General features: G+C 36.5%; 2 protein-coding genes across 3 annotated transcripts; both read right to left on the reverse strand.

The window, feature by feature from the left end:
• Positions 1-16,615: 16,615 nt before the first annotated feature.
• LOC142617289 (uncharacterized) lies at positions 16,616-17,302 on the reverse strand. Its single transcript, XM_075790103.1, has one exon. The coding sequence runs from the start codon at positions 17,300-17,302 to the stop codon at positions 16,616-16,618; it is 687 nt and encodes a 228-aa protein (XP_075646218.1).
• A 3,833-nt stretch (positions 17,303-21,135) lies between these two features.
• LOC142625485 (putative serine/threonine-protein kinase PIX13) lies at positions 21,136-25,560 on the reverse strand. 2 transcript variants are annotated; one of them, XM_075799132.1, is made up of 6 exons: positions 25,355-25,560; positions 24,593-24,975; positions 23,284-23,419; positions 22,943-23,079; positions 22,643-22,766; positions 21,136-21,853 (listed from the first exon to the last, which is right to left on the reverse strand). In XM_075799132.1, the coding sequence occupies exons 1-6, from the start codon at positions 25,422-25,424 to the stop codon at positions 21,411-21,413; spliced, it is 1,293 nt and encodes a 430-aa protein (XP_075655247.1). In that variant the 5' UTR covers positions 25,425-25,560; the 3' UTR covers positions 21,136-21,410. The 2 variants fall into 2 exon arrangements, with proteins under 2 accessions (XP_075655247.1, XP_075655252.1); XM_075799137.1 differs by having other exon boundaries at positions 24,593-24,972; positions 25,355-25,559.
• Positions 25,561-26,117: the final 557 nt, after the last annotated feature.

Below are 26,117 nucleotides of genomic sequence, written 5' to 3' on the forward strand. Positions count from 1 at the left end.
CCTCATAAACTGTTTTGGTATTTTAGCCTAAAAGTCATTATCCACCACTTATGATTTATCACATCAACGAATTGTATTAATTAAGTAGTATCTATAGTTATTTGATTATTATCGAAACTCCCATTCCTTCAAGAAAATGGACAGTAAAACTATGCGCACAGATTTTCCCTTACACTTTTTCACAACATGTTCAACTAGCAAGTTGTGATTAGTAACTAAAAATAATAATAATATTGGTGAGCACGTATTAAAGTAGTTTGTACTTTGTAATTGTATCCCAGATATTTTTCTTTTTAAAAATTAATGTAATTTTATTAATTGTACTTTGTAATTGTAATTACAGTAAATTTTGTAAATCCCCAGTTATTTCTCTTCCAAATTAATTTGTACTTCACATCTAGAATTTTTTCTAGTAGGGTTTTAACATGCGCAACTATGAAAGCAACTTGAAATCACAATGGTAAATTATCAATCTATTAGAGCATTCACATTAGAAATGACATATGCTATAAGTTGAAAAAATTTAGCATAAAAGCCCAAAACCCCCTATACATCCAGATTTATAAAAATCAACTATTGCAAAAAAATTTGCAATAGTACTACAGTGCAATTCTACATTTAGAATTGCACTGTAACTCAATTCTTAAAAAAATAATATTTTATTCATTTACTTTATCAATTCCTCTCTCTCTTACCGAGTTTTTGGGTTTTGGGTTTTTGTTTTTATTTGGGTTTTTGGATATATTATTTTATTGTGTAAAAATATTCTTTTAATGTGTTGTATTGTAAAATAAAAGTTAGAATGCTGAGAGAATATTGTAAAATGGTATGATATAATTGATAAAATAGCTTTTTAAGATGGTAAAATAGGATGAGATAAAATTTTGGGTTCTGAATGCTCTTAATGAAATGAACTTTTAACATGTTTAACAGTCAGTTCAAACAACAAATAAGAAACTCAAGAAAAGAAAAGGCTTAACAATCCAAAACTACAAGGGTCAATTACTATACATTCTCTAGTTGTTTTGTCCGGTCACAATTTATTCCACAAAAATTCTCCATTGTCATATTTGATTCTCTATTTGGATTAGAATACTCCAAATTAACAAAATTTATATTTATGGGACATACAGCTTACCCATTGTGGTTTGACCCAATTACAATTTAGTCTTACAAACTTTTTCAATTATTAAATTTTAACCTTAAAACTAAAGTTTGGATTCAAATGTAATCTTTTTTTAGTTTTGAACGGAACTCTAACAATTTACATTGTTCTCCAACCCTTAAATGATTATATTTAACAATTGAAAAAGTTAATGGACTAAATTATGACAGGGTCATTCATAAAAGAGAAGTTCTACATCTACAGCATTTTTACAATAAATCATAATTGTTATATTTTTACGGGTTTATAATTTGAATTTACAACTGAAATTATTTTATTACCTATTAACAACAAATAACAACCCATCACATAAAATCTGTTGTGAATATAGCATTTAAAAAAAATAAAAAAAAAAAACTATGAGAAGGCCAAACAACAATAGGGTAAATTGTAATATTCCTAAAAAGATATTGCTAAAGTACTTTTGAAAATTATTAGATAAGAACGAGGGGAAAAAAAAGAGCTTGCTAATTCGACATAGGCATGCATGATGTGTTTATAACATGATGAAGAGCTTGAAAAATAGCAATCATGGTGGATTGTTTTTCACGAAATGCATTTAATTTTTGTACAAGGGAGTCATTGATTACTGATGGTTACCACACATAAGCAAAGGCCGCGGCACCAGACTACTGCCGGATTCTTAACGGCTATAATGTAGGACAAATAATTTCGAAAGGTCCACCGTATCATTTCTCCTTTTATTTGTGAGAGAGAAAGATTAATGAATACTCTAATAATACTGATTTAAGAATAGAAATTTTTTATACCACAATTATAAATGTTTGTGAAGTGTGGGACAGGATCGAGATTCAAGTCTTCAAGAAGGGGCTTCATACCAAGGAAGTCAATACCGTACCGGATGCTGTACCGGTTTGGCCACCGGTACGATATATTTCGGATACCGGTCAATACCGGTGTACCGTTTCGGGTTTACCGCTATTTTATATATATACACACACATACACACCAAAATCTCTAGAACCATGTTTATAAGCATATAATATTTCACTTATATTATAGTAAATATAAAAGTTTATCATAAAATATTACCTCAATTCAGAACAAATTATTCATAGTTTTAGACTTTAGTATAAATTAAAAGGGAAAAAAAAAACACAATATAAAAAATAGAAAGCTTAGTTGTTCATTGCATACTAAGAAAACAAATAATACTAATAAGTTAATGTAAATAAGTTACCATTATGCCCTTACAAATTTCAAAAATTACAAAACTAAAAAAAAAAAAAAAAAAAAAAAGCTTTTTTCTGTACCGGCCGGTACGCCCGGTACCGGCCGGTATTGCCCGAAATTGGCCGGTATGGCCGGTACGCGGCCGGTACGGCCGGTATTTTTTCCGGTACAAAATAAAAGTGTACCGGTACCGGTGCACTGGCCGGTACGGTATGTACCGGCCGGTACGGCCGGTACCGGTACGGTATCGGTAACCTTGCTTCATACACCTATACACTTAAATTATGTTATAATAGAAATTCTATCTTGTATAAAAAAAATAAAAATTTTTTATGAAAAACGAAAAAAAGTTTTAAATTTTTTTACGACTTTTTTTTTTTTATATTTTTAATAAAAATAGTATAAAAAAATTTTAAATAATTTATTAACATTTTTTCTAAAAATATCGGTTAACAAAAACCGATTTAGAGTAACAAATATGACTACCATCAACTAAACGAAGACAACTGCCCCTTTATTTCCTAGGTGCTTTATTAGTTTATTGTCCTGGGCCCAAATCAGTTCTGCTAAATTATTATTATTATTTTTTGGGCAGAGGATTTGGTCCATTGTGGTTGAATTCTAGGCCGCACCAAGATATCACTATTCACTAGCCGTCCGAGCATTGTTTTTTGTTTTTTTTTTTCGAGAGAGTTTCAACCCATAGCGTCCGCTTTTGATAATAACTGTTTATCATCAGATCAAGACACCAATCAGTTTTTGGTGTAGGCAGGGATTAAACTCTAAATCTCTTATATAACTGTAGGGACATAATTTTCAGACCAAGCCCAAAATGTAAGGGATCTTGGCCCAGTGAACCTAGTACAATAAATTTGTAAAGAGTGGGTCAAAGAGCTAGGTTTTAGTGCTTGGATAACAGTTAATATGGTTTTGAATGATGAGCCAACAAGAATTGAACCCGGTTTGTGCGAGAAAGTTGGTTCTTGTCACAGTCCGAGGAGCTCTGTTCTAGCATATATTGGATGACAATTGTTACAGGAGTTGTTGAGATTGCTATAATACTTTCTCTTCTCCTTCTTTCATCCCCCCTTCTCTGGGATTTCTACCCTTATTTATATTACATCTCTCCCTTCATCCTTACCCTACATGTGGACCATATGTGAACAGTTGATGGTTGTCTCATCAGCCCTCTCTAAAAGTCTTCTGGGGTGGCTGTAAGGCTGCCATAATACTGTTCAGAGGTCACTTCCTCATTAATGCGGTGGTAGCAGTTTTTCCTCAGATATTTTTGAGTCCTTATCCCTCTTGTACGTTCATGATGCTTGTTGCTATCATTAGAACTTCCTGGAAGGTCATCCATGATCATTAGGATCTATACCAGATTTGCGTTTGGCTTCATCCGAGGAGATAGTATTCCTCGGACTCAGACTCGGACCACCCATGCTTCTCGGCCAAAACTATATGCTCTCGGCCAAAACCACATGCTCTCGGCCAAATCCCAAAATCCATGACCCCACAATAACCATCAGAAATTTTACCAGTTAAGCTAACTGAAACCCACTACGTCCAAGCATTGTTAAGCAAGCAAAACTGCACAACAATTAATAAGTGCTAACCTTTTTAGTGTCAAAAATTTTTACGGAAAATTATTGAATACTTCGGGAGTACCATAAATGCGTACTCTTCTATCTCACATGAATTGTGGGTCCCATCATAAATTTAATTAGTAGGATCCACAATTATGTGAGAGGAGTGAGTACAAATTTATGATACTCTGGAAGTACCCAATAATTACTCATTTTTTACTCATTCCAATTTGAGATTTACATGTTTTCTCCTTAATATTATGTATTAAGAACTACTAATACAACCAGAAGTGTCATGAATCTTAGTGGTCCTATTTTGTAGCAAAAAAAAAAAAAAGTGTATTTATGTTATATATATAATTTTTATTTTGAAAATCTAATTTATAAGTGGATAAAGCAATTTAAAAATCAACAGAAGAGTGACTATTTTTTTAGGTAATGTTTTAGTGGGAGTTTGAGTTGTATTTTTACTGGATTGTCCTTTAGTTTTGTCTCTACTTAAACATAGAGGTGTAGTGGCATTTTTGAACCAAAAAAATATGAAATCTAAATGGAGAAGTCCCTTAAATAATAATATAGATAACCAGACCCTATGTTTAATAGTTAACTTGGTCTTAATTTCTTTCAATAATAATTTGCAGATAGATATCAATCAATTCAAGGGATCGAGAATGCAAAAGTAGTTTTAGTTCAATTATTTGCAGGGTGGGAAAAATATGGGCGATCAAAGCCAGCCTAGACCTAAGACATTTTGGACCTCCAAGAAGATCCTTAAAATATATATTAGACCAATAAAAGACAAATTCAATTAAAATCCTAAAAATAATAATTTTTTTTTTAAAAAAAAGTGATGTGAGTGTGTGGAATCACCATTGAAGATCAATTTTTCTTAAAAATTTTGAGGTTTTACTTTGAGTGAAATAGTATCCCATGTGGCGTACTAAATGAAGTTACAATAATATCTTTAATAAATTAATTTTTTTATGTTTTTAGAAAATTAGTTATTTTTCAAAAAATATTTTCTATAAAATTATCTATTTTTTATATATTTGATAGTAATATTGAATGAGTTGGAAACAATTTCCTAATTTTTCTTACTTAGATTGCTGTAAAATAAATAAGGTGAAAAACAATCTCTAAAAAAGTTACACTTTTTATGTTAATAAAAAATAATCTTCCTTTAACTCATTTTTTTTAACGCTACCAAAACACTAAAAAATAAGAAAAGTTACCTTTAGGAAAAATTTTCATCAAAACAATATTAGCCGTTATACTATTTGGCTTGGTTTGGATACGGATGAAATATTAGGCATCTGCATCTTCAGCGTTTTTCTCTTCTTTTTCTCTTCGTTTTTTTCTTCTTTTTTTCTCCTTCTACTGCACGCGTTTCAGAGGGAACAAAAATTACTGTTCATGCATTGTTTACGTACTATTCACGGGACCTACAACCACTTTATTTAGAAAAAATATTAAAAATGAGTCCCACGGTACTATTCACACATTTAAAAATTATTTTATTACCGTATTTTCAGTTTTCAATTTTCAATTGTATCCAGACCTTTGAGCCAGCCCCATTCCAGAGTACCAGATCTGTTTTTTTTTATTTTTTTTAATTTTTTTATTTTTTTTTTTATGAATGGATAATATTATTCAAAGAAAAAGAAACAGAACTACAAACCAACAAAGCACCCAGCCTCCTACCTAAAAACCTTAACAAAACAGGAAGGGGTGTTACCAAAGTCAAAAGATTCCAGAGAACCAGATCATGACTATTTTTTTGTCTGATAATATTTGTACATTGCATGGTCCAGAATAAATATTTATTTATATTTAATATCCTCTATTTTGATCAGTTGGTGCGTTGGCAGTGGTCCCTTGCATGTGCAGTCTGCATTTCAGAAACATGCAGTTGCTAGAGATCCAAGGACCACTGGACTAGGATCCTGTGCTCCTGAAAAATTTTAGATAGGTTTGGGAGTAAATGTATATCTTGAGCCTCGAAGAGTCTCCCTCTGTCAGTAAAATGTCACAGGCCTATGTTAATCATCACAAAATCAACAAAATGTTCTGACTTCGAGGATGAATATTGAGAATTATTATTGGCTGAAAAATATGCAATTTGTTTATATATATAAACGAGTTGTTTTGTACCACAAATTTAGTCACAGTTTTCTTACATGATATATTGTAATTAGTTATATGTTATTTTTACATAAATTTATTATTTATAAACAACCACATAAGAATTGAGATAAAAATTGTGAATTTATTTGTAGTACAAAGATTTTTTGATAATGAAATTTATCTAAAAGTTAAAAAGAAGAACCAGCTAGCTGAGCAAAAAAAGTTCAAACAAGACCAAGAACTTTTTTTATTTTTCATTAAAAACTATCTAGAGTCTAAACCTAGTGAGAACAATTAGAACACGCACCCAAAAAAGTTTGGACCCAGTGGGGGGAATCTCTATAAGATTTTCAATTTTCCCACTTTAGGATTGAGCCACTGACCAAGCCGAAGTGAAGTAATATTCAATACATGAATACATCTAGACTAGTTTCATCGACCCAAAAAAAGATATCCACGCTAAAACCTCATGAAGACCATCACTTAATCATTATATAATCATGATTAAAGTTAAACAAAGGCTGGCGCTTGAAATTCATGCCCATTTGTTCAGGCACAAAGGGGTCCACATAAGCCTGAGCCTATTGTGGAATATGTCAGAGACCCTTTTTAAGGTTTAATCTTAATTAGTAGAAATTAATAATTATGGAGAAACAGCACTCCTACTAAAAGCATGGGCAGTGAAGGAGGGGCGTGCAGCATGTGAAATCATATTTCTAATTGCGTTTACCAAAATTTAAATTATTAAGATTGGACTTAATTAATTATATTTGCATGGGCACTTAGAGCTAATCATTAAGTTTGGGAATAAATATAATTTTTTTGGGGCAATTTGAGGTTTCACGTGGAGAAAGACGCGCTTTACAGAAACAAAAGTTACATAACCATTTTTTCAAAAAAAGAAAAAAGGTTTTAAAAAAAAAAGCAAGAAAAAGGGTTGGTAGTCACAAAACCATATGATAGGCTACACATGAAAATGCTTAATTTTTCTATATATTAATTAAATTGTTCCTTCTATAAAGAAAATAAAAGGATGATTCAAAATGAACATATTGTAATCTCTATTGAGCAAAATCTCAAGCAGAATTATCAAAGGTTTTCCATCATTATGCTATGATGTGCCTGTAGCAATTTTGGAATATTATTGGTCATTTAAGAAGTTTCAGGATTATTCCGGTCATTTTAAAAGTTTTGACATATTTTTAGTCATTTTAGAGGTTTCAGAGTATTATTGGTTAATTTAAATGTTTCAAGGGTATTTTGGTCATTTTAGAGAATGCATGCTTTTTTTTTCTTTTTTCTTTTTTTGTCATTTTAGAGGTTTCAATAGTATTTTTAGACGTCTTAGGGGTAGTTCGATCATTTTGGGTAATCCAGAGGTACTTTGAGATTCAAGGAAAATTTGGCATTTCTAGGTGTTGAGACATTTTCAATCAATTGATTAATACAATAATTTTAATTTTTTCTAAAAATGTTTATGAATCAAAGAATTGACACATTTCTGTATATTCAATGTAGAAAATTTTCGAAGAATGTATACAATTTTCAAGAAATGTACATTATAAGGACACAATTTGCACCTAAGCCCAAATCAAGGTAGGTGTAGGCCGAAATAGCCCAATACAATAAATTTGTAGAGAATGAGCTCTAACTCTGGGTTCTAATGAGTTGAGTTAATGATGACCACAGGTTCCAATTATAGTGGGATGAACATATAACAGTATAAGTGTTAAGATTTGTCCTCGGACTCAAGCCGAGGAGATTGAGTCTTGTATTTCTTTCTTTTAAAGATGAATTACATATATTGTTCTTGGGTCTACAGTATTTTTCTTTTTCCCTCCCTTTTTCTTTTTTCTTTCTTTTCTCATGGGGGATCTTTTACCTTATATAGACATTTTCAGATGATCTTGGCCTACCACCTGTTCCTTGCGCAGATCATCACCCATCTTCAAATCTTATCTAATATCTTCTTCAAGAACCTGAGAGATGTGGCATCCAAGGCAACACTATTCACAGGTCTTCTTCATATAAATGCGGCCAAAAAATACTGTTCAAATGTTTTCTCCACATAAATACGGCCAGAAGGTTTGGTGGGATGCATTAAATATGGTGCAAGTATCTATCCTTTCAGTCCCGTCACTGCCATTTCCACTTCCAAAGCCTTTTCTCCATAGTAGAGCCTCCTCTAACAATGCATTGCTGACATGATCACAAGATACAAGGACGTGACATCCTCGACTCAACAACTGTCCTCCTCAGCCAAGTGTGATAGGTGGTGCGATCTCCTTCCTCGGAATTCTATACCCCACAATAGCCCCTAAAAACTCCAATTTGTTTCCTCCCATCGAGAAGGGAAATGGGGTTTTGACCATAACCAACTAATTTCACACGTGTCTCTAACTCCCACGTGTGAGAATGTCATTTCACGTGTCTTGTAACTGTGCTTGTCGCTTTGGAGTCCGCAAGGCTTCATTAAATGTTCCAGGCAGCACCCTGTTCCCCACATCCAATGGTGAGATGAAAATCTCACGGCTAATATTTCTCATCGAATTTTAGGCGAGATAACTCCCACCCAAATCTTGCCTTCTATATAAAACACCTAAAGAATTCATTTCTCCTATTTCGCACACCTTCAAACTCTCTAAGCTTCCAAGATTTCCTGACCCTTCTCGTTCTCGAGACGTTTCTGAGGCGCTCCTTCTACTTACTTTCGTAAATTCAATTTTTTATTCTTTTAGACTGTTTTCTCCTCGGCCAGTATTCTTGGCCTTCATTTTTCTATATTCTTTCCTTAAACATATCCTTCTCTTCTTTTTAGCTTGTTTAAATGGGTAGATTCAAACATCTTGTTGATACCCTCGTCGGTATGGAGGGTTTTAGGGCTAAACACCACATCCCTCTAGGAGTCTCCCTTCGATATTGCGCCCCAGGGGATTGGTATACCGATAGAAAAGAGGGGGAGGTTGTCATTCCCATGATCGTCTTCATAGAGGGGGGAATGACGCTTCCAATGGGTAGTGTAACTAGGGACTATCTGATCACCCACAGAATATGTCCACATCAATGTGCGCCTAATCTGTTTAGGGTCCTAGGTAGCGTAGATGCCTTTAATGCACACATGGGCCTGAAGCTCACTTGGCACGACGTCGTCTAGATGTATGAGTGTCATTCATTTAATGACGTGGGGTATTACCTCAAGTCCAAATCTTTAGCCGTCAGGCTTATTTTGTGTTTTCCCAAGTCCAACAAGGGCATGAAGGACGACTATCTAATTGTTTCCGGGGAGTGGCATGACGGTCTTCACTGTCCCATATTGGAGGGGGAACCAAGTTGGGTACCTTAGTTATAGGTTTCTCGTCATGAGGTTTAGTTTTGTGATTCTTCCTCCCCGTTTCTTCATGTTCGTCTTTCTGGCAGTGGATTTTCTTCTCGGCTGTGTTTTGCAGATAAAAGCCATGTGGCCCCTAATATTAGACTAGTCAATGTCAAAGATTTGAACAAGCTGCTCAAATCTGAGGTGTTCGTAAGTGCAGATAGGCAATTGAGGGCTATTCACCTCATCCTCAATTTTGAGCCACTGTCCGATACCTTTTAGGACATAGGCAACGCGATTCTTACGAGCGATCCTTGACTCAATTATATCGACGTTACAGTGCAAGGTTTTCTAGCTCTAAGAGATGTAGTGCACACTATTCGACAACGACCTCTCCCAATAGCAGAGATCCCAAGGGAAGAGACCACTTCTTCTTGGCTATCACTTGAGGAGGAAATTGACCAATTCTGAATTGAGGAAATAGAGAAAAAGCCAGAAAGCCATGTTGTCTACATTTCGGAAGAAGAGGGCGAATCAGACAAAAACTCAGGTGTTAGGTATCCTGATCTCGTTGTTGCACGTGCAGAGAGCAGCGCTGAGGAAGAGGAAGAAAATATGTCCCTGCAAACGAGGAGAGGCTTGAAGGCTATTCTTGCAGACAGGGGTAAGGAGCAGACTATAAAGGCTGCTTCGGGGTCTCAGCCCCCTGCCAATCTCCCACCCCCTCCTCCTCCTCCAAGTAGTCTGCTTCCCATACCCAAACTCAAAAAGAAAAGACAAGATGAAGTTGAGGAAGGGGAGTTGGCTCGATAGAAGGGGCCTAAACAACAAAAAACAACTAAAGGCCAAACCCGAGCTTCTTCTATGGAGAGCAAGGAGAGCCATGAAGTGGCTGAGGTGCGTCAACCTCAGACCAATTGGGCCCCTCGGCTGGAGTTGGGCAGGGCTGCCATTCGCTAAAGCTCCACCATAAGGGAATTTCAAAAAGGGCATGCCCATTACTTGGCCAAGGCCTTAGAGCAGCCAATCCTTCTGCCTAAGGATATGGCTGCCCTAAGGAAAATGAGGCAACAAGAACTCTTCTTGTCCTTAAAAAGGGACTTGGCTTTGGTAAGTTTTATTGCCAGCATCAATAGCTACTAGTTTGAATATTATACGTGTATGTGTGTGTGTGTATATATATATATATATTTATTCTTCATGTTGTGACATGCCTGTTTGTTATTTTCGTGCAGACTATCCAGGAGGTGTTTGTAGCCGCAGAATGGGTAAATGATGCTCAGAATGAGGCCAAAGCCCAGGCCAATCTTCGGGCCAAGACTGAAAAAGCATTGGGTTTAGCCAAGCAAGAAAATAAGGAGCTCGTTGAGAAGTTGGTAGAAGAGGGGAAAGGGAGAAAGAGTGTTGAGGTCAGGCTTAAAACTGCCGAAACTCAAGCGGAGGAACAATGTAAAAAACTCCACTACAATGGCATAGAACTAGCCATAACCTAACAAAAAATTCTGGACTTGAATGTGGAGCTAGCCCAGGCTAAGGAAGCGGCTCACGCCATCAAAGAGACCATGGAGGCTTCGTCACTAGCTTCCTACAATTGCAGGGTCGAGGAAACAGAGACTCGCCTGGCCGAGGAGCTTGCTGAGGTATGTAGGGATTACTGCCAAATGGTATGGGCGGAGGCCCTTAATATGGTAGGAGTCCTTGCTACCTTGGAGTGGAGGAAGACTAAAAACGTATGGTTTCCCCATCCGTGTGATTCCAGCTATCCTTCCACCTCCCACTGCCCCCAGTCCATTCTCCCCGTGCAACTAGGCATCACCCAAAGCTCTCTCCCTCCTCCTAAGGTCTCCACAGGGCCTGATCAAGCAGGTGACCAAAGTGAGAAGGCTAAAAAGGTTCTGAGTGAGGGCGTTGGTCAAGGTGATCCTCGGCCAGGAGAGAAGGACAAGGGCAAGGAGGTTGAGATGCTATCCGAGGCCAAGGTTCTAGATGTTTCCCTCAAGTTCAAAAAGGTGGCTCCCAAGACCAAAGAAGTTGATGCCAAGTCAAAAAGGGCTGACCACAAGACAAAGGAAACTGTGACTAAATCCAAGGAAGACCCTTCCCCAAACACCAAGGCATAACCTAGGACTCCCTTCTCTTCTTCCTCAGTTATTTTGTTATAGCTTCATCTTGTTATATGTTTATTTTTATAATTTTATTTTTATTTTCATCTGTAATGTAATTATGATCATATATGATGACAAAATTAAGACTCTTATCTTGTTTTAATTCTATGCACATTTATATTTAATTGAGATATTTACATCTGGCCAATAATACCCTTTACTGGACTTTTAGTTTAATAATGTTCCTATATGTAGTGTGAATGATTTATTACTCAATTAAACAAGGTAGGACCTTGTAGATGACTAAATAACAACTCTGACCTATATGTACTAACGAATCCTTAAAATGTTTTTACCCACGATTTGGATAAACCATCTGCTTTCTTGAGATAACCAATATACTGGAATTGCACTCTTCATAAGATTAACAAGTGTTAGCTAGTAAACAAATATTGAAAGTCATCAATTTCCCCAAGGCATGTGGTCCGAGGGGCCAGGCATAGCCAAAGTTCTGTTTGATACCTAGAAAAATGATGAAAAATATCAATTTTTCCAATGCATGTGGTCTGAGGAGCCAGACATAACCCAGGTTCCGTTTGATACTTAGAGAAATAATTGAAGATATCAATATTCCCAAGGTATGTGGTCCGAGGAGCCAGGCATAACCCAGGTTCTGTTTGATACTCAGAGAAATAATTGAAGATATCAATTTTTCCAAAGTATGTGGTCCAAGGAGCCAGGCATAACCCAGGTTTTGTTTGATACTTAGAGAAATAATTAAAGATATCAATTTTTCCAAGGTATATGGTCCAAGGAGCCAGGCATAAGCCATGTTTTGTTTGATACTTAGAGAAATAATTGAAGATATCAATTTTCTCAAGGTATGTGGTCCGATGAGCTAGACATAACCCAGGTTCTATTTGATACTTAGAGAAATAAATGAAGATATCAATTTTCCCAAGATATATGATTTGAGGAGCCAAGCATAACCCAAGTCCTGTTTGATACTTAGAGAAACAATTGAATGTAGCGCATAAAACAATAAGCTATATATAACAGAAAGATTTTCATTAATAATAATACATTTGCAAGTTATTTACATTCCAGAGACGTGGTACAACATTTTCATCCAGGTTTTCAAGATAATAAGCTCCTACTCCAACTACTGAGGTGACGCAATATGGCCTTTCCTAGTTTGGCCCTAATTTTCCCCAAGCTGGATTTTTTGCAGTACCTCAAACCTTTCTTAATACCAAATCTCCTGGTATTAGTGGCCTCAAATTTACGTGAGTCCTCAACTTCACGTTTGAGTCATAACCCTATTTAAGTCTGTGCTGATAATATGCTAATTGAACCATGACACTTTCCCTTCATTCTTCAACCAAATCCAAACTCTTTTCTAACAACACATCATTGTTGCCCAGACTAAAAGAGCTTGTCCTTAGCGTTGGGAAACCTGTTTCGAGAGGAATTACGGCCTCAACCCTATAAGTCTTTGAAAAAGGGGTCTCTCCTGTGGATTTGCGAGGGGTAGTCCGATTTGTCTAGAGAACATGTGGCAGTTCCTCCACCCATTTTCCCTTCGCATTGTCCAACCTTTTCTTAAGCCCGTTCACTATCACCTTATTGACAACTTCAGCCTATCCGTTCTCCTGTGGGTAAGCTGGGGTGGAATACCTATTCGTGATGCCCAGGTTTCAGCAATATCTTTTGAAAGCTTTGCTATCAAACTGTAGTCCATTGTCTGAAATGAGAGTGTGGGGAATCTCGAAACAGGTGACAATATTCTTCCTAACGAATATTTTTGCGTCTAGGTACCTGATATTTGATAATGATTCAGCTTCTACTCATTTGGTGAAATAGTCCATGCCAACCAGCAACCAGCTCTTATTCCCTACCGCCTTAAGGAAAGGCCCTACAGTATCTAAACCCCATTGAGCAAAAGGTCATGGGCTGGACAAAGGATTAAGGACACCTCTTGGTTGGTGAATGTTTGGGGCGAATCTTTGACACTGGTCGCAATTCGTCATATAATCCTGTGCTTCCCTTTATATATTTGGCCACTAATATCCCTGAGTGAGGGTCATATGGGCCAAAGACTTGCCTCCCATGTGGCTCCCGCAAATCCCTTCATGTGACTCCTCTAAAAGCAACTCAACTACTTTAAGGTGTATACAAAGCGAATATGGGCTAGAGAAATAATGCTTGTACAACTTATAATCCTCGGAAAGCCAAAATCGAGGAGCTTTTCTGCATACCTTGTCAGCCTCTGACTTCTCCTGAGGTAGGATATTTTCTTTCAAGAATAGTACAATGGAATCCATCTAACTAGGCCCCGCTCTAATTTGATGACTGCGGACCATATTCACACTCACATTGGTAGGCCTGCATAAATCTTCTACCAAAATGACCCGAAGTAAGCTCTGTGCTGGGGAGGTTGCCAGGGTGGCTAGAGAATCAGCATGAGTGTTTTTGCTTCTGGCGATCTGTACTAAGGTAAAAAATTCGAATTTTGATTGATAATGTCTAACCCGATTCAAATATTCTTGCATCCTCGGATCTCTGGCTTCCAGTTCCCCTTCCACCTGGCCTACAACCAGTCTTGAATCCGAGAACATCTCCACTGTCTTCCCTCCCAACTTCTAAACAATAGTCATTACTGCCAATAGAGCTTCGTACTCGGCTTCATTATTTGTAGCCGAGAAGTTTATCCTCAAAGATTTCTCAATAATGATATTTTCTGAAAATATCATAACTAATCCTACTCCTGATCCTTTTTGATTGGCCGCGCCATCCACGTACACTTCCCATGACTGAGGTTCCTTTAGGGAGATCACGCCAACTGATTTTTCATCCATGTCCGATCCTTTAGCATTTTCTTCTAACGAGGGCTTAGCGAACTTGGCCACCAGGTCGGCAAGGACCTAACCTTTAACAGAGGTGCGTGGCATATACTTAATATCAAAAGCCCCCAGCATCGTTCTCCACTTGGCAACCCTTCCTGTATAATCAGTACTCCCAAGCAGAGACCTAAGCAGAAGTTGAGTCAAAACCACCACTGTGTGTGATTGGAAGTAATGGGGAAGCTTACGTGTGGCGTGCACCACTGCTAAAATAGCCTTTTCTAGTGGTAAGTAACGAACTTCAGCTTCATACAATGATTTACTTACATAATAAATTGGTCTTTGTACACCATTGTCAACCTGTATCAGTACCAAACTGACGGCATGTGAAGCCATAGCAATATAAGCAAACAAAACTTCATCCTTCTTGGGCCTGGACATAAAGGGTGGCTAAGATAGGTACTCTTTAAGCTGTTGAAAAGCCCAAGGCACACTTCTCCATCCATTCAAATCCCTTTCACTTATGTAATAGTTGGAAGAAAGGTCTAAATTTGTCCGCGGATCGAAGGATGAATCTGTTTAAGGCAACAGTCAATCCTGTCAATTTCTGAACCTCTTTAGGATTCCAAGGTGGCTGCAAGCTGTTTATTGCTTTAACTTGATTGGGATTGACCTCAATTCCACAATGAGTGATCATATACCCTAGAAATTTGCCTGATCCAACACCAAGGGAACATTTGGAAGCATTAAGGCTTAACTTGTGTTTCCTTAATACCTTAATGATGCTTTCAAGATCCTCCATGTGCTCGGACACTACCTTAATTTTTACCATCATGTCATCTATATAAACGTCAATGCTTTTACCTAGCTGTGGCTCAAACATCCGAGTCATCATCCTTTGATAAATAGCCCCTGCATTCTTCAAACTAAAATGCATCACTTGGTAGTGGTAATTTCCTGTCGGAGTGACAAAAGTTGTTTTTTCCTTATCATCCAAGGTCAGGGGTATTTGATGATATCCTTGGAAGGCATCCAGAAAACTCATCTGAAGATGCCCCGCAGTGGTGTCCACCAGTTGATCTATATGAGGCATTGGGAAAGGATCTTTAGGACAAGCCTTGTTCAAATCTATGAAGTCTACACATACTCTCCATTTTCCATTCTTCTTTTTCACTACCACTGTATTAGCCAACCACTTAGGATAAAACACTTCCTTGATAGCTCCAGCATTTTTGAGCTTGGTTACCTCTTCTTTAATAGCATCATAATGTTTTTTAGATGAACGCCGATGTGGTTATTTCCTCGGTACCACCGCCGAATTGACGTTCAGATTATGGCAAATGAAGTTTGGGTCCACCCTAGGAGCCTCATAAGAGTTCCAGGCAAACACATCAATATTCCTTTTAAAAAATATGACCAGCTCTTCCTTTTCCTGTGGAGGCAATTGGGCTCTAACCTGAAAAAATCTTTCAGGATCACCATTAATAAGAATTTCCTCCAGTTTCTCGCACGTGGGCCCTTCTAATGCTATCTCTAAAGGTATATCTGGGATCTTTGATTGCTATGAGCCCCCCTCAGTAGAGGCCGAGGACTCAGCTTTAGGTTGACGCAAAATTTCAGCCGCCATGCACTGCCTAGCCATGGACTAGCTCCCAATCTGCTCTTCAATTTGGTCTCCCGATGGGTATTTTACCTTCAAATATAGAGTTGAAGCAACGGTTCCTAGGGCATAAAGCCAAGGTCTTGCTATAATGACTGTGTAAGGAGAGTAGGCATCAACTATGATAAAACCTACTTCTACTACTTCTAAACCTGTTTGTATAGGTAACCTAATCTAACCCTTTGGAATGACAAATTTCCCATCAAAGCTTATTAATGGTGAATCATAAGCTGTTAAGTCCTTGGGTTTCAAATTTAGCCCTTTGTATAGGTTAGGGTACATAATTTCTGCACCACTGTCTTGGTCTACCATCACTCTTTTCACATCATACCTACCTATTTTGAGCGTAACCACCAAAGCATCATCATGTGGCTGTGTGGTCCCAACCTTATCTTCATCTGAAAAACTCAATGCCGGTCGGATATCTATTTTGGCTCTCTTCAACCCAGAAGTAGATTCCTTGTGCGAGTGTTCGTGGCACAGATATCACTCTGAAAGGACATGAACCGGCCTTTCCAAGAGCAGCAAAGATGACATTAATTGTGCCCAAGGGAGGCCTTGAGGAAGTGTTCCCTTGTGTTCCCGATCCCGTCTAGCTCCCTTGCTCGTTGGGCCGATACAAAAACTATTTTAATCTTCCATCCCTGACCAATTGCTCCAAGTGATTCCATAGAGTCCTACAATCCTCGGTAGTATGTCCCCGCTCCCAGTGGTATTGACAATGTAGACTTTGATTGCTCCTCATAGGGTCCCCCACCATCTTGTTTGGCCATTTGAAGTAAGACTCATTCTTAATCTTTTCCAATACTTGATGCGCCGGCTCTTGGAACATCGTGTTAACCATCTGAGGAGCCATAGATCCAGATTGACCAGTAAAATCTCTTTGGGGTCTATTATTGTTGTATCTATTCAACCTGGAATCCCTCCTTTCCTGAGGGATAACCTTCATTTTACCCTTTCTCTGCTGCTGGTCCTCCTCAACTCGTTTATACTCATCAATATGGTCCATAAGCCGGCACACACTCCTCACAGGTTTCTTGGTCAATGATTTTCTCAAATCATGTTCGACAGGTAGGCCGACCTTGAGAGTCCTTATTGCTACATCATCAAAGTCTTCGCCGATTTCATTAAACATCTCCCAATATCTGTCTGAGTACGTTTTGAGAGTCTCCCCTTCCCACATGGTCATAGACAACAAGGAATCTAAAGGCCGAGGAACTCTACTGCTTGTGATGAAGCAAGACCTAAACGCTCGGGTGAGCTCTTTGAAGGAGTCAATAGAACCTGCTCTCAGACCATTAAACCATCTCATTGTCACGGGTCCCAAGCTACATCAAAAAATCTTGCACATCAAGGCCTTATTCCTAGAGTGTACAGCTATCCTCTGGTTAAAGTGGCTAACATGCTCCACAGGGTATGTTCGGCCATTGTAAATGGTAAACGTTGGCTGGGTAAATCGCCGTGGAAGTTTTCCTCTTTCAACTCAATGCGTTAAAGGTGTCCTGGAAATCTGATTTAATGCTCTACTCATAGCATTATCTCTCAGGCCTTTACTAAATGAATTTTTACTTCTGTGGCCATGAAGGTTATCCTCCTCATATGAGAAAGACTCACTAGGGGGAGTCCTTGATCTAGGCCTGAAACTCCTGTCTTTACCCTCACTAGAAGAAAGGTAAAAAAAAAGAAAAAAGAGGGAGTTCGTCTCTGCCGCTCATGGTGTAGCCTTCTCTTCAAACGATCAATCTCCAACTGCATGGCTCTAGCCCTTTTCTCATGAGAGATTCTGCTCCCACCTCGTGACTGACTCCTACTAGTATGGGTGGTATGTATACTTCCCTCCCGGTCCCTACGTTCTTCAAGATTCAAGAAATCATCTTGATGTTAAGACCCCATCGATTCTGCCTGATGCGGACCTGATCCTACCATTATATTCAACTTACTACACACCAAGAATTACCATAGACAGCGCCAATTGTAAGGACACAATTTGCACTTAAGCCCAAATTAAGGTGGGTGTAGGCCCAAAGAGCCCAATACAATAAATTTGTAGAGAGTGGGCTCTAACTCTTGGTTCTAAGGAGTTGAGTTAAGAATGACCACATGTTCCAATTACAGTGGGATGAACATATGTATAAGTGTTGAGATTTGTCCTCGGACTCAAGCTGAGGAGATTGAGTCTTGTATTTCTTTCTTTTAAAGACGAATTACATATATTGTTCTTGGGTCTACAGTATTTTTCTTTTTCCCTCCCTTTTTCTTTTTTCTTTCTTTTCTCATGGGGGATCTTTTACCTCATATAGACATTTTCAGATGTTCCTTGTGCAGATCATCACCCATCTTCCAATCTCATCTAGTGTCTTCTTCAAGTTCCTGGGAGATGCAGGGTCCAAGGCAACACTGTTCACAGGTCTTCTCCATATAAATGCGGCCAAAAAACAATGTTCAAAGGTCTTCTCCACATAAATACGGCCAAAAGGTTTGGTGGGATGCATTAAATGTGGTGGCAGTATCTAGCCTTTCAGTCCTGTCACTGCCATTTCCACTCCCAAAGCCTTTTCTCCATAGTAAAGTCTCCTTTAACAGCGCATTGCTGATGTGATCGCAAGATACAAGGACATGGCCTCCTCGGCTCAACAACTGTCCTCCTTGACCAAGCGTGACGCGTGGTGCGATCTCCTTCCTCGGAATTCTCATCCCCCACATACATAATTTTGTATATTCAACATACAAACGTTTTCTAAGAATATACACAATTATGTATATTCAATGCACACAATTTTATATATTTAATGCAAGCAATTTTTCAAAAAATATACACAATTTATTATCTTCAAAGTACACAATTTTCAGATAATGTATAAAATTTTGTGTATTCAATTTTAATGTATACAGTTTTTGAGAGAATGAAATAGAATTTCATACATTCACTATTCGAAAAATGTACATAATTTTGTACATGCAATACGCAAAATTTTAAATAAAATAAAATATAAAATAGATAATTTGATTTGATGTTTTGGAAAAATGGTTAGATATAATAAAAAATGTAGGTTATTACGTGAAAATATATAAAAATTTCTGTACAAGCTGATACGAATCCTGTTAGCATTGGAAGTGCCACAAAATATGGAGGTTAGATGGAAATTGGGGAAGTCATTCTATTGATTGGGTAAAGCTTATTGTGGATGCTGCTTGAAAAGAAGGTAGAGCTAGCAGCCTAGCATGGTGGTTTTATCTATAAATCATAGTAGAAGAAGCTTGAATTCTAATGCACAAAATGGCTCATTAGTGTCTGCTTTGAAAGCTAAAACACTTGTAGTTTTTTTGACAATCAAAACACTTGCCGTTAGGCTAGCTAGCGGTTCAGGTTGCACTCAAAGAAAGACTTCTTAAAGCAACTATTGAAGGGAATGCCAAGGAGGTCTTAGATACAACGGTGCAGTCCTTTGAAATTGTTGATACCCAAAAAATCATAACAACCCAACTCGAGGAACTAGACCATGGGTCTTACGTGAATACAAAGGACCAATTGTTTTATAGAGACACTCTTGTAAAAGAGGCTGAAGAACCATAAAAAATGAGGCAAAAGCCTATTAGTAAATAAAGAGAGAAAATGACCTTGAATAAGGTGCAAATGACCCAAGAAAATGGTCATAAAAAAGAGTCCTTGGAAAGTTTAGCAAAAAAATAGTGCAAGCCCAAAGGAGCCCACCAAGGAACCAACCACCAGGATTGAGTTCCTTGGTAAGAGAAGAATGAAGAAGACGCACTGTGCTCCAAAAGGTATTGAAACTTTGGAATTGAAAATTGACTAATCAATAGGAAAAGATTTGAGGGACCTCGGTCAGAGGGGGATAGCAGAATGAGAAAGATGCTTGGGAGGTTTTTGGAGTTCACCCATCTCAAAAAAACATTTAAACTGCTTTCAAGAAAAAAAGCCAATAAGAGTAGTTGGTAACAGCCCAAGGAACCTTCGAAATTTGCCTTTCTCAGCCTTGAGAATGGGCCCTTTCCTTGTTGAACTCAAGTGGCATCTGATACACACTTCCTATAGAGAGAAAACAATTAAAATGCTTTCAAATGCGAGTTCCTAGGAAAACAAAATAAAGATAGAAAAGGGAAATAAGACCTTGAACTCCTTCAAAGTTATGGCAAAAAGCCATGGTTAATCTAGTGAACTAAAGGCTGCCTCGTTTTGAGAAACTAGAGCATGCCCACTATAAAAAAAACCATCAAGGTAGATTTAAAGGTGGGAGGAAAAACACTGAGCATCTAAGATCTACACAGTATCAGGAAAAATAAGCAAGAAACAGCAGCCCAAGTCAAGGACCTTGGGAAGAAATATTGTGTGATAGATATTTCAAACTTGTAGAAATACTTGGGAGCTCCACACTACTCTAAGGTCTCAGATCTCACAAGTCTTGTATAGTCTCAAGGACCTACTTAAATTTGTGAAGTCTGATTTATAGGCTTTGTGGACTTTTCCCCTAGACTCTCTAAGAAAAAGAAGTATTGTAGAAGGAAAATCTATACTTCAGAACTTGTATTTTTGAAAACCACATTGATCTATGCCTTCAAATCTCACAAGTCTTGTGGATCCTAAAGGGTCTATTAAAGTCTGTGGAACTTGTGATTTAAAGGTCTTGTGGTTCTAGAAACCAATATTTTTGGTTCCACAGAAAATAATAAAGTTCATCGAAGCATTAATTTTTTTTTTTTAAACTTTTCTTAGTTCCTTTATTTGTATATATGTATTGTTGTGTCATGGGTTCCACGAATTTAAAAACCTTGTAGCTCTAGGAACCAATATTTTGAGTTTCACAAATAAATAATCAAATCCATTAAAGTTTTTTTTTTTTTTTCTCTCTCTCTCTCCAACTCTTTTTAGTTCCTTCATATACATATATGTATTTTTCACTCTTGGATTTTTGGACTGGTGTTTGTGCACATGTTGGTTATGAGAAACGGATTTATCCTCCGCGGTGGAACCAAACCCAGCTCACCCATAACTCTATTATAGCCTTAAAGAGCCCAAACCCAGAAATAAAGTAAATTATGATAGATTAATCCATATCAATTTTACTGTCTAGTTAGTTTTTGATTGACCAAAAAAAAAAAAAAAACAAACAAAAGCAAAGAACTGATACAAACGAAAAACAACAAGGCCAATTTAATTACCAAAAATAAAAGCCTACACGGTTCTTAAACCAACATGATACAATTCTATTATGTTTACACAAAAATACCTATGCCCCTGATTTTGGCATGAGACCAGGTCTCTTATCGGTTATAACTTATAACTTCAAAGCTTCATACTAATAAGTCCTCCAAAAAAAATACAAACTTATACATGAAACAGTAGTCACATGCATTTCACCAGAGACATTTGTAAGAGCAAAATCTAGCTTCAAACTAGTTATTTACGCTCTAGCTCCAGCTCTGTTAACACCACGCTTCGGCTGAATTGGAGACTTATGATAGTTATGGTGACGCTGGTGTCTATCTTCTTTACGTTTATTGGGCTTAGGATTGGGCTTTGCCGCGGCTACTTTTTCCTTAATAGCATTGATCTTTTCCAGTTCCTCCAAAACTTCATTCATGGATGGACGATTTTTTGGGTCAGATTCCAGACATCTCTGTATTAGCTGGGCCGCACAGAGCGCACCTTGAATAGGGTAATTTTCACTTAGCCTTGGGTCGATTATTTTCTTCAGTTTCTTTTTATCAGAAAGAGATGGTTTGGCCCAGTCCACCAAGTTTTGTTCACCGCTGGGCCGGTTTGTGTCGAGGGCCCGCATGCCCGTTATCATTTCGAGCAAAACGACGCCAAATCCGAAGACGTCACTTCTTACGTACAAGTGGCCTGTCGATTCAACAAGTGTTATTTTTTGTTAGTGAAAGTTTAGTGACATAATTATTATTTCAGTAATTAATTTGTTTTTCTCATAATTTTTATATTGTTAAGTCAATTATGATATGGGTGATATAATAAAAAAAGAAAAAAAATATCATTTTAGTTTCTACATTTTGAGGTCATTATCAATTTGGTCTCTATAGTAATCAGAAACAAAATTAACTGTTATCAAAAATAAGATATTAAATTAACAATAACTCCAAAATATAATGATCAAAATGACACTTTAATCAAACAAAAATGATATAAGTCAGCTGGGTTTACGTGGAATAGTGAAAGTGATTACTTCCCCCCCAAAAGAGAAAATAAAGTGACTACTACTGGGTTTCTCAACCCAAAAAAAAAAAAAAGGTAATAAAGTGACTACTAGTCTCACAAGTTATGAAAATAATTGTGAAATAAAATAATGTCATTTTCTCTTATTTTTATTTTATTTTTGTTAATATTGCAAAAGTGCATTGGAGCTGACTGAGTTATATGCTTGACTTTTTCTTTTTCAATTTTTTTTTAATACTAAAGTTATATGCTTAACAATCTCTAATCAAAGACTCGGGTTGAATTTAGCACTAGATCACCAGCCCAACTATTTGAACCGATCTAGAATTAATAACTATGATTCTAAATTTCTAATATCATTATCCAAAAAAAAAATTAAAACAATATTATTGAGTAGGATTAATTTTCTTTATTATTTAAAATTTTCTTGAAAAATAAAGTAAATGAAAATTTGGTAATTACCAGTTGCAACGTATTCGGGAGCGGCGTAGCCATAAGTACCCATTACCCGGGTTGTCACATGCGAGTTCCCGTTTACTGGGCCCAATTTTGCGAGTCCAAAGTCTGACAGCTTTGCGTTGAAATTCTGACATTTTATTTTAGAGCCAAACCAAGCAATCAAAGTCAAAACCCCACAAGAAGATATATAATTTGTTCTCTTCTCAAATAAATAAATATTTATTTATTTATATATGAAATTTGTTCCAGACTTCGTTATAAAATATTTTAAAAAAGAAGTTAGAAAGAGCTTAATATAATTACCCCATCCAGCAATATGTTGGATGACTTAAAATCGCGGTAGATCACCGATTTTTCAGATGAATGCAAAAATCTAAGGCCTCGAGCTGCTCCTATTGCTATTTTGAGCCTCACATCCCATGCAAGTGGTTCTGCACCCCCTATTATTTCATCATAGAGTTAGATCAAATGAACTAAATAAATTAATCTTATCCATTTTTATTAGTATATATAAAATTGCAAAGAAAAATCCATATATATATCCTTTGTTTTTATTACTATCATTCATTAATCTAGTTAGAAATGTAATATATATATATATATATATATATATATATATATATATATATATATATGCTTCTTACTTCTGAAGAGGTGGTTTTCGAGGCTTCCTTTCTGCATGTATTCGTAAACAAGGAGATATTCTTTGTCTTCCCAACAATAGCCGAGGAGCTTAACCAGGTTGGGGTGAGAGAACTTCCCCAAGAATTTTACCTCCGACTGTACCCACAAATTAATACATGTAATCAACTTCAACACTATCAACAAATTGATTCACTTCTATCTTATCTTGTGTTTTCATTGTTTTTCTGTAGTATATACAAGTCCTCTCTTCATCTCATAAATGTATTGTTTATAATTAAATTTGCATAGGAGGAAAATAAAAAATATCTATGTGCTTTCTAAAATTTCAAGGTCTAAAGTGATTTCATTGTAACAAATAACAATTATTATAAGAATATTTAAAGGTGTGTTTTATGATTTTTTTTAAAGTCAAGTTGTATAAAAGTATAGTATACCTATTATATTTATCTTAAAAAAAAATGAGTTTTTGAAAAAAACTATATATAAACTTGGGATGAGAATAAGCAAGGATTTTCAAGCTAAAACAAACATTACCTAAAAGGGAAAATCACATGAGATAATATGCATATTGTTATGATTATTCTTTTAGCAGACATGTTTGTGAAAATGAAATTGGTACAATTAATGTACTGATATAGCATAGTTATATATACATTCATTTCTCAAAGTAGAACCACAAGTGTTTATACAGCATCTTTAAGATTTATAGAATCATTGCCAATATGAGTAAAAATTGAAATACTTAGGGCACAAAAACTGTTTTAAAAACAGCTCAAAAAACAAACGAAATTGTAATTCAAAGTCACGAATTTCAATGTCAATGTTTGCCTCTGGAAAGATTCCCATGCTCATGTGGGTGTGTACAATTAGAGAAAACTTTTTTTTTTTTTTTTGATAACCTGTACAATTAGAGAAAACTTGTTAAATTTAATAAAAAGCACTAGTATTTCTACAAAAAGTAGCACGGAAAAATTTAAAAACATGTCGCAGTGAGCCTTCCCAATTATTAGTTGTAAAGACTTTTGGTATCAATAAAACTCATTTCTCACCACTAAAAACATTAACAACTACAATTAAAAACACCAATCACATGTAATAGAAATGCTAATTCGCTGTATAAGCAAAGAAAAACGGCGCCGGTTCTTTTGAATTGTACCCAATTAATTTAGACTCTTAAGAAAAGTATCAATGAAACATAATTATACTTTTCTGCATTGTGCCTCCAATTTCCAAGTCAACGTACGGTTTGTATATTAAACTTGTAAATGAACAAAAGAAAAAAAAAAGTTAATTAAAATTTATAATTACCTGCCATTCTTGCAAACCTTGAGGGCTATCAGGGCTGGATTTCTTGACTGCAACAGCGATTCCGATACCGACTTTTGATGGTGCATAGGTGGTCTCGTCGACCCAACCTTTGAAAACTCTTCCAAAGCCACCTTCACCTAGGACTGTGTCTGGTCTGAAATTTCTTGTGGCACTCTTTAGCTCTGCCAAAGTGAACATTTTCAGGTTCGGTGTTATGACCCTGCCGGTGATCGGAGGAGGAGGAGGAGGAAGAGGCATTTCCTCCACCCTGTTGATGTTCTGGATTTCGGCGCTGCTGTTTTGGGTGGTTGCATTAGTGCTGCTGCTGCTGTTTATTGAAGACCACAAGCTTGGTTTGCTATTAGTGCTTGATGATGTTTCTGCTTATTATTCACACGTAAAAGCAAAACTACGTGTCAATCATTCAAACAATAAAGCTTAAAAACTATCAATAATATGAATCACAGTTATATATATCTCGAATATATAACCCAAAGTAACAAAGAATATGATTTCAGATAAAATAAAACGATAGACAGACAAAAGAAATACATGTAATAACCGAACTTTAGTAGTTGATTGAGATAATCATTATCGACCACTAATTTCGGGACATAGAAACATAGTACTACAACGTATTACTGAAATAAACTCTCTTTTATCTTAGTTTTCTTGGAAATTTAACCAGCTAGAAATAACAAGAAAACCAAGAGGAGAAATGGGATTGATTGGTTTGATATATATATAGGAATAGGTAGGTACCTGGGCTTGAATGTTTGGTGTTGCTTGGGCTGCTATGGTTGTTTACACGAGCTCCGAAACAATTTCCCATGATGATGATCTTAATCTACCAATCACTCTATTTTTTTTTCTGGGTTTCAAGGTATCTAAGCTTCGATGCTGTTAGTTATTTATGTACTTATCCGTGATGTGCGAGAGTACCCAAGTCCCACGAAGGAGGAATGAAAGTACCAAGAAATAGCTAAAGCAAAAGAGAAAAGTATAAAGACTTTCTCTAAGGAGTTTTTTTGGACTCTCTCTCTCTCTTTTTCTCTGTCTCTCTATCTCTTGAATTTGTCGCTAATTACTATTATTATCTTTATAAAGCTAGTCCAAATTTTCTGTCCCACTTTTCCTGCTCTATTCTATACTCCACCAATAAAAACTTGCAACGTCTTCACCTAATTAATTAAATACTATTATTAATTAATAACGGTAAAATTAATAAGTCAATAATAATAATATTTAATTAATTAAGTAAACACGTGATAAGTTTTTATTAGTAAAATATAGAATGAAGTAAAAAAAGTGGGACAGAAGACTCTTATAAAGCTACAATACTTTGTTTTTTTCTTGCCCCTAATGCGTGCTAAATAATTAAGGGAGAGAAGAGAGAACATAAACGTAGAAATAAAGCTAGAGTCCGGTGAGAGAGGTCCATAAAATAAACTCCCCGTAGTCAAGGGCGTGTCAGCAAAACCAATCACTGCACGTAGATTCCTTGAGCTGTTGGGCCCATTCAAAT

Source organism: Castanea sativa, chromosome 1, assembly GCF_040712315.1.
Source record: "Castanea sativa cultivar Marrone di Chiusa Pesio chromosome 1, ASM4071231v1".
In the NCBI taxonomy this organism is placed as follows: domain Eukaryota; kingdom Viridiplantae; phylum Streptophyta; class Magnoliopsida; order Fagales; family Fagaceae; genus Castanea; species Castanea sativa.

Coding starts and splice junctions, on each gene's coding strand:
- LOC142617289 (XM_075790103.1), bottom strand. CDS start 17,302: ATGAGATGGTTTAATGGTCTGAGAGCAGGTTCTATTGACTCCTTCAAA.
- LOC142625485 (XM_075799132.1), bottom strand. CDS start 25,424: ATGGGAAATTGTTTCGGAGCTCGTGTAAACAACCATAGCAGCCCAAGC. Junction 22,767..22,942: donor CCAACATATTGCTGGATGGG/GTAATTATATTA, acceptor ATAAAATGTCAG/AATTTCAACGCAAAGCTGTC. Junction 21,854..22,642: donor TCCCGAATACGTTGCAACTG/GTAATTACCAAA, acceptor TTGAATCGACAG/GCCACTTGTACGTAAGAAGT.